At 47.9% G+C, this 14,866-nt stretch overlaps 1 protein-coding gene across 3 annotated transcripts in view; it reads left to right on the forward strand.

Annotated features, from left to right (window-relative positions):
• The window catches only part of LOC115085109 (zinc finger protein 501-like), a 45,208-nt gene that overhangs the window by 804 nt on the left and 29,538 nt on the right, over window positions 1-14,866 (forward strand). For all 3 annotated transcript variants that reach the window (XM_029590730.1, XM_029590733.1, XM_029590731.1), the window contains exon 2: window positions 11,537-11,663. In XM_029590730.1, coding sequence (XP_029446590.1) covers window positions 11,537-11,663 — 127 coding nt within the window. The remainder of the gene's footprint in view (window positions 1-11,536; window positions 11,664-14,866) is intronic.

Raw genomic sequence — 14,866 nt, forward strand, 5'->3', positions numbered from 1 at the left:
TGAGAGCAGGTATGTGAGATTCAGTAAGTGAAAGAAAGCATGTGCATGAGAGTGAGATACAGAATGTGTGTGTGAGAGAAATAGAGCATGCATGTATATGTGAGAGAACGAGGAGAAAGTTTGTACACCAACCTCTACTAATTTAGAACAATTTTAGGGTGACTGAAAATCAAAACTTCCTAGGTATACAGAAGGAATTTTTTAATCCTTATTGGTTTTATGTATTGGAGTTATTTGATGTGTCCACTGTTATGAAATATTGTATTGGTGTTTGGGAACATTTTTTGTCATTTTTATATGAATTTTTAATTATTAGGTGTGTGTTCATAGTAACATAGTAACAATCGGGCCGATACAGTAAAATATCTCCCAGCGCGCGCACAGGACACTCTCCTGTGCGCGCGATACAGTAAGTTAATTTATTTAAATTAGCCCGGCGGTAAAAAGAGGCACTAGGGACACTAGCGCGTCCCTAGCGCCACTTTTTTGACAGGAGCGGCGGCTGTCTGCGGGTTTGACAGCCGATGCTCAATTTTGCCGGCGTCGGTTCTCGAGCCTGCTGACAGCCACGGGCTCGGAAACCGAATGCTGGCAAAATTGAGCGTCTGGTTTTCGACCCGCCAGCCTCGGGCCTATTTTAAATTTTTATTTTTTTTATTTTTTACTTTTTTAAACTTTCGGGACCTCCGACTTAATATCGCTATGATATTAAGTCGGAGGGTGTACAGAAAAGCAGTTTTTACTGCTTTTCTGTGCTCTTTCCCGGTGCCCGGAGAAATTAGCGCCTACTCAAAGGTAGGCGCTAATTTCTGAAAGCAAAATGTGCGGCTTGGCTGCACATTTTGCTTTCTGAATCGCGCGGGAATACCTAATAGCGCCCGCAACATGCATTTGCATGTTGCGGGCGCTATTAGGTTGGGGGGGGGGGGGTAAAGCTAGCACGTCCAAAAGGTGCGTCCAAATGCCGGCTAACAGTGCGCTCCGTCGGAGTAGTAACTGCTACTCCATGCAGGTTATCCTCAAGGCTTTTATGTTGAGTAGTAATATTAAGATTCAAAATCAAGCACTGTCAAACCCATAACAAAATTACTGCTAACATAGGGTGAGCAGCCTTCTTGATAATTCAGGCAATGCTGCTTGAATGTGCTTTATGTTGGACTTGGCTGTAGAAGCAGCCCTGTGTTTTCTTTCCCTAATGTCCGCATATCTTTACCCCAGATCATAAAAGTCAGGGCCCAGCATTGGCTGTCGTCTGAATCCTATTCCCCTTCCCCCCCCACCATTGCTGCGGAGAGCAATGGTGGGGGGAAGGGGAAAAAGCTAATTGTTTAAGGGTAGTAATCTTGCCCATGACTTCTGTTAGGGGAAGTAGCTGTAGCTCCTTGCAGGTTACCCTGCTTAGGATATGTGAATGGGAGATTGCCTGGGTTGTGTGTGAATGGGAGCCTGCTTAGGGTGTGTGTGTATGTGAATGGGAGCCTGTCTGGGAGCATGTGTGTGTGTGAATGGGTGCCCGCGAGGGTTGTGTGTGTCTGGAATGAGAGACTGCCTGGGACGTGTGTGTGTGAATGGGAGACTGCCTATGCTGTGTATGTGTGTGTGACTGCAAGACTTCCTGGAATGTGTGTGTGGAATGGGAGTCTGCCTGGGGTGTGTGTGTTCGTGTGTGTTATTGTTTGTAAGGTTTTGGGTGGACCCTTGGACACTATGGCAGCTGACCACGCTCCCAGGGGGAAGTCCCGTGAGGGGTCACAGGTCAGGCTCAGCTTTGGGACACACAACCCAGAGTTATATCTTTATTAGACAGAGTTGAGAAGCCACCAGAGGTGGCAGTAGTGAGTAGAGATGAAGCCCGGCTGGGCTAGGGTTCCTCAGGATACTGGAACAGTGATTCCCTCTATGGCTGTGCTGTAGTGGAGAAAACTGAGATAGTGAGTACAGTGGAGCATACACAGAGTTCTGGTATAGAGCCTCGTTGGTAAAGTTACTCACACAGCGGTTTCTCCCGGAAGGTGACAAAGAAGCTGGAATAGAGGCAGGCCCTCGAGGACCGAGTACCTGGTTCCAGGAACAGCTCTGAGGAAATAAAGTTGGTAACTCACTGATGATGTAGGCAGCAGTTTCTTCCAAGCAGAAGCGATAAGTTCAGGCAGTGAGTCAGGGAACATGGGCTCTCGAGGAGTGAGTACCAGTTCCTGATAGCGACCTGCAAGAAATGAGAGAAGCCCCCGAGGAGCGGGTACCCCGTTAGGATAAAGTCCAAAAGTTGGAGAGGCAGAGTAGCTAGGTACGGAGAGTGAATCCCATCCGTAAGGAATCCCTTGATAACTCGATTAGCTAGCAAAAAGTGTAGGCTTTTGTATCCGGGATGCGTGATATCATCACAGAGGGATGCCCCTGAGGTTTGCGCCAAAGAGAGAATAAGAAGCAGGGCCGCGCGGCGTGCGCTTCCTATGATACCTGGACAACATAGCGGGATGCAGCGCCCAAGCCGGACCAGGGACGCCGGAGAGGACTGCAGGCAGACGTCCATCAACCGCGGGAGGAGTCGCAAAAAATGTAAGGTGGGCGGAATGGAGACGTCGGACAGTGACAGTCATAACAGTACCCCCCTTCAAAGGGCAGTCTCCTCTGCGGGTACCAGGTTTTGGCTTCAAAGGATGCACGAGATGAAATTGATGGAGCATCTCTTTATCAAGGATATTAGCCTGAGGCTCCCAAGAGTTTTCTTCGGGGCCGAAACCTTCCCAAGAAGGAAGATATTCAAATGTTTTGCCTTGTCTTCGGACATCAAGAATAGCTTCAACCTTATATTCTAGGTCATCTTCTGCATTAATGGAGGTGGTTCCTGAGACTTGGAAGAGAATTCACTGAGTATGAGAGGTTTCAAGAGTGAAACGTGAAAAGTGTTGTGGATGTTTAGTCCGGGTGGTAGCTTCAGACTGTAAGTGATGTTGCCAAGAAGTCGGAGGATTGGAAATGGTCCAATGTAGCAAGGAGGAAATCGAGTGGAGGGTAAGTTCAGTCTGAGATGTTTGGTGGATAACCAGACTTTGTCACCAGGTTTGAAGACAGGCGCTTGAGAATAGTGAGCGTCATAAAACTTCTTAACACGGTCACTCGCTTTAATTAGCATGTCTTTCGTCTGAGTCCACAGATTATGGATTTCATCAGCAGTAGATTGAGCTGCTGAGGATGACACTGAGTGCTTCAGTGGAAGTGCGGTGTTGGTGAACGTCCATATACTACTTCAAAAGGTGTTGATCCAGTTGATGTTGCTGGATGAGAATTGATGGTGAATTCAGCCCAAGGTAACAGTTCAGCCCAATTGTTCTGACGGCAACTCACGTAGGCTCGAATGAACTGTTTAAGGATCTGTTCATCCGTTCTGTTTGGCCATTTAATTGCGGATGATAGACTGAAGTGTACTCTAGAGAGATGTTGAATAGCTTGCACAAGGCCCTCCAGAATCTTGCCATGAATTGGGATCCTCTGTCTGAGACTATGTTTTTTTGGTAGGCCGTGAAGGCGAAAAATGTGCGATATGAAGAGCTTCGCAAGCTCCAAGGCTGAAGGTAAGCCAGGCAGCACCACGAAATGGGCCATCTTGCCGAAGTGATCGACTGTTATCCAGATGGTATTCATTCCTCCAGAAAGGGGTAAATCGACTACAAAGTCAGTAGCGATGTGTGACCAGGGCTGTTCCGGAGCTGGCAGTGGTTGCAGCAATCCCCACGGTTGGCCAGAAACAGGTTTGTGTTTGGCACAGTTGGTACAAGATGCCACGTAGGATAGTGTATCATTTTTGATAGTAGGCCACCAATAGAACTTCTGGATCTTGAGCAGGATGCGACGCTGACCAGGATGGCCAGCCAGCTTGGAATCGTGTGCCCAAAAGAGCACTTTCTTCCTGAGGTGTTTAGGCACGATGGTTTTACCAGCGGGCACAGAATGTGTAGTCGCCAAGATGACTTTCTTTAGGTCAATTATGTGCTGAGGTTCTTCAGGCACATCCTCCGAGAGAAAGGAGTGTGACAAGGCATTGGCTCTGGTATTCCTGTCTTCGGGGCGATATTTAAGCACAAAGTCAAAGTGATTGAAGAATAAGGACCATCTAGCTTGTCTGTGGTTAAGAAGTTGCGCATGGTGGAGATACTCTAGATTTTTATGGTCTGTGAATACGGTTATTTGATGTTGAGCGCCTTTGAGCCAAGGCCGCAATTCCTCGAATGCTAGCTTAATAGGCAAGAGCTCTTTATCTCCGATCCCATAGTACTTCTCTGCCGGGGAGAAACGTCGTGAGAAGAAAGAGCAAGGACGTAAGAATTTGGAGTCTCCAGTTTGGTTCAATACAGCCCCCACACCGACATCCGAAGTGTCAACTTCTACGATGAATGGCTTGTTGGGGTCAGGATGATGCAAGCATGGTTCCGTGGAAAAGGCAGTCTTTAATCTCTCAAAAGCGGAAATGGCCTCCGCAGACCATTTTGAAGTGTTGGCACCCTTGCAGATCATGGCGGTCAAGGGCACTGTTAAAGAAGAGTAGTTCTTTATAAAGCTATAATAGTTGGTAAACCCCAAAAATCGTCTCAGGGCCTTTAGGTTGGTAGGTTGGGACCAATTTTTAATACTCTCTAGTTTTTGAGGGTCCATCTGGAAGCCATCTTTAGACATGATATAGCCAAGAAAAGACACAGAGTCTTTATGAAATTCGCACTTGGATAGTTTGGCGTAGAGCCGGTGTTCACAGAGTCGGCGAAGTACTTGCTTGACATCCTCTAGAATGAGTGGGCAAATCCTGAGAAAATATCAGGATATCATCCAGGTATACCACGACGCTCTTGTACAACAGGTCCCGCAATATGTTGTTCATCATGTTCTGAAATACAGCGGGTGCATTGCACAAGCAGAAGGGCATTACTAAGTACTCAAAATGGCCGTCTCGAGTGTTGAAGGCTGTTTTCCATTCGTCGCCACTGCAAATCCGAACTAAGTTGTAGGCCCCCTTCAGGTCAGGTTTTGAGACTATTTTGGCCCCCAGAAGCTGGTCAAACAGCTCTGAGATTAAAGGCAGGAGGTAGCGGTCTTTAATCGTGATCTCGTTCAGACCTCTGTAATCGATACAAGGACGTAAGGTACCGGCCTTCTTCCCCACAAAGAAGAAGCCTGCGCCGGCTGGAGACTTCGATGGTCTAATAAACCCCTTCTGTAAATTCTCCTCGATGTATTCAGACATAGCCTTGTTCTCAATCGCTGAGAGCGGATAGACACATCCTTTAGGAGGATCAGTATTGGGTTTCAGTCTTATGGCACAGTCATAGGATCTATGCGGAGGAAGAATGTCAGCAGCTTCTTTGGAAAATACATCACTAAAAGATGCATATTGAGGCGGCAGTCCCGGCATCGCTGGAGTTGTAGGCATGCAGATGACAGGAGCAATCTCCTTAAGGCACTTTCCATGACAACCTGGGTCCCAGTGGGAGAGTTCCAAGGAAGCCCAGTCGAATTGGGGTTGGTGCGACTGCAACCAGGGTAACTCCAGGACGATAGGGTGCATGGCCTTCTCTAACACAAAGAAGGGAATTGACTCTGTATGGAGAGCTCCGGTGCGAAGAGTTCGCGCCAAAGAGAGAATAAGAAGCAGGCCGCGCAGCGTGCGCGCCCTATGGTACCTGGACAACATGGCGGGATGTAGCGCCCAAGCCAGACCGGGGACGCCGGAGAGGACGGCAGGCAGACGCCACAGCAGCCAGACGTCCATCAACCGCGGGAGGAGTCGCAAAAAAGGTAAGGTGGGTGGAGTGGAGACGTCGGGCAGCGACAGTCGTAACAGTGTGTGAATGGGAGCTGCCTGGGGTGTGTGTATATCTGTGAATGGGAGACTGCCTGGGAGGTGTGATTATGGGAGAATGTCTGGTTTGTGTGTGTGTGTGCATGTGAATAGGAGAATGCCTGGGATGTATGTGTTTGAATGGGAGCCTACCTGGGGTATGTCTATGTGTGTATGTGAGCCTGCCTGGGTTGTATGTGTGTGTTTGTGAATAGAAGCCTGCTTAGTATATGTACATGTGTGTAAATGGGAGCCTGGCTAGGTTGCAGGTATGGGTGTGAGAATGGGAGCCTGCTTGGGCTGTGTGCATATTTTTGAATGGACACCTGCCTGGGTTTTGTGTGACTGTGTGAATGGGAGCTTGCCTGGGTTGTGTTTGTATATGAATGGGGGCCTTGCTGGGTTGTGTGTGTGTGTGTGTGTGAAGGGGAACCTGTCTGGGATGTACATGTGTGTCAATAGGAGCCTGCCTGGGATATGTGCATATTAATGGAAGCCTCTGTGTGTGTGTGTGTGTGTGTATGGGAACTTGCCTCGGTTCTGTGTGTGTGAATGGGAGCCTTCTTAGGATGTGTATGTGTGTTTGTCAATATGAGCCTTCCTGGGATGTGTACGTGTGTGAATGAGCGCCAGCCTGGGATGTGTATGTGTCTGAATGGGAACCTGCCTGGGATATATGTGTGAATGGGACTCTGCCTGGGATGTGTGTGTGTGAATGGGAGCCTGCCTGAGTTGTGTATGTGAATGGAAGCCTGCCTGAGTTGTGTATGTGTTTCTGTAGCCTGCCAGGGTTGTTTGTGTGCGAGAATGGGAGCTTGTCTGGGATATGAGTGTGTGTGTGAATGGGAGCCTGCCTGTGGTCTGTGCATATGTGTGTGTGTGTTAATGGAAGGCTGCCTGGGATGTGTGTGAATAGAAGGCTGCCTGGGATGTGTGTATATGCATGTGTGTGAATGAGAGCCAGCCTGGAATGTATGTATGTTTGTGAATGGGAGCCTGCCTGGGATGTGTGTTTGTATGTGAGCTTTCGCCTCCTCTTCCCCATTAATCCACAACATCAGGGCATCTGGAAATAAAAAGTCCCCAGGTATGGAGCGAGGGATTATTTTATACTTGTTTGTTTTAATTAGCATTTGATGCATCTGCTGTTTTGAAATATTTTATTGGTGTTTGGGAAATTTTGGATATTCTATTTATTAACTGATTTAAAATAATCATTCTTTTTAGGAATATGGTTTTACTATTATAATTGATTATTTATATTTCTTGATTGTATTTAATATTTTATGAAGAATGTTGCTGTTTCTGTTTTTCCATTGTTGCTCTAAATATAGAGGCAGGCTTGTTGTGGGTTCCAGTTCAGTTCTCTGCACTTTCTATTTATACTTTCTGGTCTCTTTATTCTGTATTTGGTTAGGGTCTGTCTGTGTTCTGCATGGGTGACCCAGGTGAGGTATTTTGCAGGCATTTAGTTTCTGTGTAGTGATCTTTATAGCAGTTGATCTGTCTGTTTTCCTAGTAAGAGGTGTATTGATGTTCTATGGCCTGGTATAGAATGTGCAGTGTTGCCTTTTCATAGATATAAGGTTGTTACTGTTTGAGTGCTGGCTGTTAGGTTTATTTTGGTTTGAGAGATTTACTATATTTTAGTGGTAATTCGGTTTATACATGGCTTTCTGAGGGCTAAGCCCACACCCAGCATACATTACAAAAGATCTAATTCCAAGTGTCTTTTGTGCAGAGTTTTTTGATTGGCACCACAGCTGTGCATGTAAATATAATATGCAAGTTGTGATATTTTTGCCTCAGAAGACTGGACCTTTGAATTTTCTTTTTCATGTACAATCTGTTTTAAATGGATAATTGAATCGTGCGTGTGTGTCTGTAGAGGGAGGGGGAGTGTGTTTGGGGGGAGGAGCATATGTGGAAGGCTGTAGTTTGCCTAGAGTACCTAATACCCTTGCACTGACCATGGGTTCCCTGGGGGGGGGAGAGGGCCACGGGTCTCAGATATTAAAAATATGCATTGCTTTAGGGAACTGGCCATTTTTTTGACAGGCCCAGGACACAGACTGAATTGGGGGAGGGAGGGGAGGCAGCACATTAACAGAGAGTAGGATTAAATGGTCAATATTCTCAGTGGAAAAGGGTAAACAGTGGAGTGCCTCAGGGATCTGTACTTGGACTGGTGCTTTTCAATATATATATAAATGATATGGAAAGGAATACGACGAGTGAGGTTATCAAATTTGCGGATGATATAAAATTATTCAGAGTAGTTAAATCACAGGCAGACTGTGATACATTACAGGAGGACCTTGCAAGACTGGAAGATTGGGCATCCAAATGGCAGATGAAATTTAACGTGGACAAGTGCAAGGTGATGCACATAGGGAAAAATAACCCTTGCTGTAGTTACACGATGTTAGGTTCCATGTTAGGAGCTACCACCCAGGAAAAAGATCTAGGCATCATAGTGGATAATACTTTAAAATCATCGGCTCAGTGTGCTGCAGCAGTCAAAAAAGCAAATAGAATGTTAGGAATTATTAGGAAGGGAATGGTTAATAGAACGGAAAATGTCATAATGCCTCTGTATCGCTCCATGGTGAGACCGCACCTTGAATACTGTGTACAATTCTGGTCGCCGCATCTCAAAAAAGATATAGTTGCGATGGAGAAGGTACAGAGAAGGGCAACCAAAATGATAAAGGGGATGGAACAGCTCCCCTATGAGGAAAGGCTGAAGAGGTTAGGGCTGTTCAGCTTGGAGAAGAGACGGCTGAGGGGGGATATGATAGAGGTCTTTAAGATCATGAGAGGTCTTGAACGAGTAGATGTGACTCGGTTATTTACACTTTCGAATAATAGAAGGACTAGGGGGCATTCCATGAAGTTAGCAAGTAACACATTTAAGACTAATCGGAGAAAATTCTTTTTCACTCAACGCACAATAAAGCTCTGGAATTTGTTGCCAGAGAAGGTAGTTAGTGCAGTTAGTGTAGCTGTGTTCAAAAAAGGTTTGGATAAGTTCTTGGAGGAGAAGTCCATTAATGGCTATTAATCAATTATACTTAGGAAATGGCCTCTACTATTAATTGCATCAGTAGCATGGGTTCTTCTTAGTGTTTGGGTAATTGCCAGGTTCTTGTGGCCTGGTTTTTGGCCTGGAAACAGGATGCTGGGCTTGATGGACCCTTGGTCTGACCCAGCATGGCAATTTCTTATGTTCTTATGTTTGCAAAGGGCAGCAAAAAAGCTAGCACTGGCCCTGTTCTGGTGCAGGTATTGTCTGTTTAATATTCTTTGTGTGTTATCATTTTATGCATGCTTTTATCTGTACATCTCATAGAACATGGATACAGCAGTTTATAAATGCTAAAATAAATTAATAAGAACATGCCATACTGGATCAGACCAAGGGTCCATCAAGCCCAGTATCCTGTTTCCAACAGTGGCCAATCCAGGTTGCAAATACCCAAACATTAAATAAGTCCCATGCTTCTAATACCGGTAAAAGCAATGGCCTCCTGCCTTCCCACTTCCTCCGCATTTCAGATAACTGACCCGGCTCAGCAAAACTCCAAAGAGAAATTCCTCTTCTTTCCTTGGCCCTCTTACAGGCCGATGCAATATGGATGCGCTAAAAACGGATGTCCAAACTGGTAAATTGAGCATCCGTTTTCCTAGCCTGACCGTCTTCAAGACTTTTTTTTCATGTTGCTGCTTTATGTGGTTCCTCCTACTTAGTATCGCAATGAGAAGTCGGAGCAACCACAGAGAAGCAGTATTTTCTGCTTTTCTGTTGTTAGCTTGGGGCGTCTCAAGACATAATGTCAGCTCCGGGGCTGGTGGACACACAGTGATTTATTTACATCAGGGATTTTAGCTAATAGTCTCATCAATATGACATTTACATGTGATGGGCACCATTAGCTACGTGCAGGTTTGGACTCGTGTTTTGAACGTGCTAATCCCATTATTGCATTGAGAGTTATTCTAGCACTTCCAAAACACACGTCAAGCTGTGCGTTAGGCTGAGCGCACTGTATTGCATCGACCTCCTTAGTGATTTGAACTGCCTCACACCATGCCTCGGGGGAGGGGGGAACTCCCTTTCATCCCTCATCGCAGGCAGCAGAGTGCATTGAGCCACCCCTGTTCAGAGCACGGTGCAAAGCTCTTTACATACCTGGGAGCATTTTGAGTTTTGGTCACCCTGAGATTAGCAAGATGGAGGGAGACACGCAGACTTTATTGCATACATATGTGACTATGCTCCCACACACATGCAACTCTCTCTTGCACATTCACACACACTTTTTCTCGCACACTCTATCTACATTCCTCAGATCCGACTCCAACAGTCTATAGTATCCAGCCTTCAGTCCCCAACCCACTCCCCATTCCTCCCAATTGTTCAATTGCTGCTGCTGCTGCTGCCTCCCCCTTCATCCAATCCACACAGACCCATGCTTCTGGCCTGCATGTGCTGATGCCTTCTCCCTCCAGCTGTTGAATCAGTCAGCACCGAGATTTCCAATGTTTCCCTGGAGACCAGGCAATCTATACAATAAACTGGGAAGAAAATATTCAAAAGCCATTGAATATTTATCTAATATTTATCCATTGGTTATCCATCTAAATGGCAAATTAGGTTTATTCAGCCACTTATCTAGCAAAATTATAGCAGGATAGGTCATTATCCGGTTATAATTTGGCCAGATAGAAAAGAGGCGTTTTGGGGGCGTTTCTGGGCGGGGTTTAGTTATCCGACTAACTTAACCAAATTTCAGTTATATCCAGCTAAGGGCCTGATTCACTAAGGCATTTCTTACATTTTGAGTCTATGGGAAAATTCCTTGACGAAGGCTGTAAGTTAGCTGAATAATTTTAGACTTGCTGGGCTATTCACTCCCAACCCGCAATCCCCTTTCAAATTTAATCAAATATGTGCATGGTAGTACTCTCCCCCTCCCCTGCCTCCCAGGGCCTTCCCCACAGTAATCACAAATAAAAACTTTTACTGTCACTGGTCCCTCCCCAACCCCCCCACCCCCCAACTCTTAAAATGTGGCTCACTGTAAATCAACACCGCCCCCCACCCCACACCCAAGCCTTGAAAATCCCTGCTGGGAGTGGCAGAGACACCCGCTCCTGGTGAGCTCCAGTATGGTCTCTGTCAATGCTACTCTGGAAGCATAAACTACACATAGTTTACGCTTTTACAGTTTACAAAGAGCTGTAAAAATAATTTTCATCCATTTGATCAACTATCAGTAAAAGAAGTTGGAAACCACTCATTTTCTAGCATGTTTATTGTTGTCATAGACTTGAGAGATTATCAGTGCTGTATTCTAAGGGGGCTGTGAAATTGTGATATCTACAAAAGAGCCTTGAAGTTTTTCTTTCCCCCACAGGGAGCCTTGGACCAGTCAGAAGTATAAAGCTGTCCTGGAGAACGGTTGCAAATAGGGTCAACTTCCCTGATTGTGTGCCTTTGGGTTTAGGATCTGGGTTTTATCCCACCCAGGGGTTGCAAAATTATCCAGACCAGAGATGAGCTTGCTTCTGCTTGGTTTAAGGGCATATGCTGGTAGAGCTTCAAAGGCGCGCTGCCGTGGCACTCTGTCTATGCACGCCAAAATCTTAAATCCAGTGCTGGCTGGAGGGAGAGGCCTGATGATCTCGTGTTTGCTGTTTCAGGCACAGGTTATATTCAGTGACGTTGCTGCGTATTTCTTGGAAGTGGAGTGGGACATCCTGGGAGAATGGCAGAAGGAACTGTACAAGAAGGTCATCAAGGAGATTCACGGCATCCTGATGTCACGAGGTAAATACGCCTTTTCTATCATGTACCACCCAGAGACACATTGCAGAATGGGTGGTGCCATTTTATTAGGGCCAGAAATCATCCTAGGTGCCGGGTTCCACAGGCACCTAAAATTTAAGACCTGGCTCCTGATACCACCCAAGTCTAACAGGAACCAGGGGAAAAAAAAAAAGCACCACTGCTGCAGACCTGGAAAATGTTTCTGCTCTGTACGGCAAGCTAAAAATTATTTCCTGAACATACCCAGATCAGTCCAGACCAGTGGGTTGTGCATCCCTACCAGCAGATGGAGTCAGAAATCAAAACTTTGGGCACTGCTACATATATGAGAGTGCCATCTGCAGTCCCTCATTTAGTATTTCTCTGACTCCAGCAGATGGTAGAGGTGCACTCCTGCAGTCTTTAGTTAGATAGCAAAATTGTTAAGAAAGATTGGAATTTTTTGATAGGTCAGCTCCCTGAGGTGTTAGGCACCTTCGTGGGCCATCCCTCGGTGGAAGCTGGGCGACCGGGGGGGTTGGACACCCTTGCCTAAGGTCTTGCCCGCAATGATCCGGTGTGTTGATAGCCAGGGGCTCCTGGTTTACTCACCACCAAGGTTGCTTCCTTGACTTCCTGCACTAGCTGGCTCCATAAAGTTACCAAAAAAAGATTAAAAAAAAAAAACCTGCTATGTTTTTTTGGAATCTGAGGTAAGGAGTAGGTGCCTAGGGGGGCCGGCCTTTGTAGCGGCTGGCGCCTTCCCCCACATAGTACCTCAGCTCCTGGGGCTCCGGGTTGATCGTCGAGGGAGGGGGTAAGTTTGTTTTTCTAGGCGCGGCTCGCAGCGGGGCCTGCATCAGCGTGCCGCTGGTGTTTTTGCTGACAGGACTTTTTGCCGCGGCAGGACAGTGGCCTGCTCCTTCAGCCTCGGACCGCGTGGCTGCACAGTGATAGTAATGGCGTCTCGCACCAAAATGGCGGCCTGCTGCGCGTGTGGTGCGCACGGACAGGCACTAAACACAGCCTCTGTTTGTGCAGCCTGCTGCTCGGGACTGGAGGGTTCATCTTCAGGCACTCGAATCGACAAGCAGGACCTCTGCTGGGCGGGACCTGTGTCTCTCACCCGCCCCCATGGGGGGGGGGGGTGCCTCACGCTGCGGATCACGCGGGAAGGATTCCCCTCCCGTTTTGGCCCTCTAGGGGAGGATTCCTCTTTTGGGATGGACTGGTTGGTACCGAATGATCCTGCAATGGGGGAAGGGGAACTGGAGTTTATTCTCCTCCTGCACCAGGCCTTCCTAGCTAGGAAGGCCTGGTGCAGGAGGTGCAAGAGACCCAGTCGGCTGGTTGATCCGTCGGAACCGCCTTGAAGCATGGGAGGTCCGCAGAACCCTGAAAGCGTTCGGGGGCCCATCCTCGCTCGGGGGAGGACAGTTCCTGAGGGCCACAGGGACTAGGGCCTGACTCGGGAGCAGTGCCAGATCCGGGGCGGACCCGGGGCCGGTTCCTAATCTGGGAGACATAGCTCAGGACGACCCGGATATGGACGACCTCCCAGCTGCGGATAGGGATGATCCCAGCATTGTCTGCCTGTTTAAACGGGACGAACTGCGGCCCCTTATTCCCCAGGTGTTGGAGGTCCTGGGGCTTAAGGTTGCTCAGGAGGAGTCCGATAATGAAGGGGTTAATTCGGTTCTCGATGGGATTCGGGGACCGACAACATCCTTTCCTCTGCCTAAGAAGGTCCGAAAGCTGGTGACCCATGAGTGGGACACTCCGGATGCGGGGCTAAAAGTGGGCAGGGCTATGGCAAAGATCTATCCCCTTTCGGAGGATGTTTTGGATCTGTTTAAGATTCCAAAGGTAGATGCGGCTGTTTCGGCAGTCATGAAGAAAACCATCATCCCCATCGCTGGAGCTGCTGCTTTGAAGGACATGCAGGACCACAAGCTGGAGATCCAATTGAAACGGGTCTTTGAGGTTGCCACTCTGAACCTTAGGGCAGGGGTTTGCGCTAGCCTCATGCAGAGGGCTTGCCTTTGTTGGGTTCAGGAGGCAGTTCCCAGTTCCGGGGCCAGCGGTAGTGGTGCGTTACAAGCCGCACGTTTGGAAGCGGGCATCACGTATGTGGCAGATGCTTTATATGATTTGGTGCGTACCTCCACCCATAGCATAGTGACCGTGGTGGCAGTGCGTCGGCTCCTCTGGTTGTATAATTGGGCTGTGGATTTGTCCTCTAAATCCCAGCTTTGTAACCTTCCCTTCAAGGGAAAACTCTTTTTTGGGGAGGATTTGGATCAGTTGGTAAAGCTGCTCGGGCAGTCCAAGGGCAGTAAGTTACCAGAGGATAGACGATCTGGAAACAAACAGGCACCGGGACGCCAGCAGTCCTTTCGCGGTGGTTGCCGTCCAGGCAGGGACTCTGGAAACCTTGGTGCAGGGAGCGGTAAGCCCTCCCAATGAGGCCACGAGCACCCATTCCACTGTCGAAGCTGTCGGAGGCAGATTGTCCAGCTTTTACGCGGAGTGGGCAAGGATTACCTCAGATCGGTGGGTCTTGGAGGTGATCAGGGATGGCTACGCTCTAGAGTTTTCACGTCCAGTTCGGGAGGTCTTTGTGGAGTCCTGAGTGGTCTCTCGCAGCAAGTGCGAGACAGTGCGGGGGACTCTACAGCGACTGGTCGATCTACGGGCCATTGTCCCCATTCTTGGGTTGGAGCAGGGCCAGGGTCGGTACTCAGTTTACTTTGTGGTCCCCAAGAAGGAGGGCACGTTTCGTCCCATCCTGGATCTGCAGAAGGTGAACAGGTGTCTTCGGACCCCTCGTTTTCGTATGGAGACCCTGAGGATGTTAATGCTGCCATACGGAAAGGAGAGTCTCTTGCATCCCTGGATCTCACGGAGGCGTATCTACACATACCGATTCGGCTGGACCACCAGCAGTTTCTGCGCTTCAAGGTGTTGGGCCAGCATTTCCAGTTTCGAGCCCTTCCTTTCAGTCTAGCAATGGCTCGTCGTACTTTCACCAACGTCATGGTGGTTGTAGCAGCTTTTTTTCGCAAGGAGGGGATTCTAGTCCATCCGTACCTGGACGACTGGTTGATTCGAGCGAAGTCCCGGGAGGAATGCGAGCGATCAGTCCAGAGGTTCACTTTACAGTCGCTCGGTTGGATCATAAATGTGCAGAAGAGTCACTTGGAGCCCACCCAAACTCTGGTTTA

The sequence above is a fragment of the Rhinatrema bivittatum genome, chromosome 2, assembly GCF_901001135.1.
Source record: "Rhinatrema bivittatum chromosome 2, aRhiBiv1.1, whole genome shotgun sequence".
In the NCBI taxonomy this organism is placed as follows: domain Eukaryota; kingdom Metazoa; phylum Chordata; class Amphibia; order Gymnophiona; family Rhinatrematidae; genus Rhinatrema; species Rhinatrema bivittatum.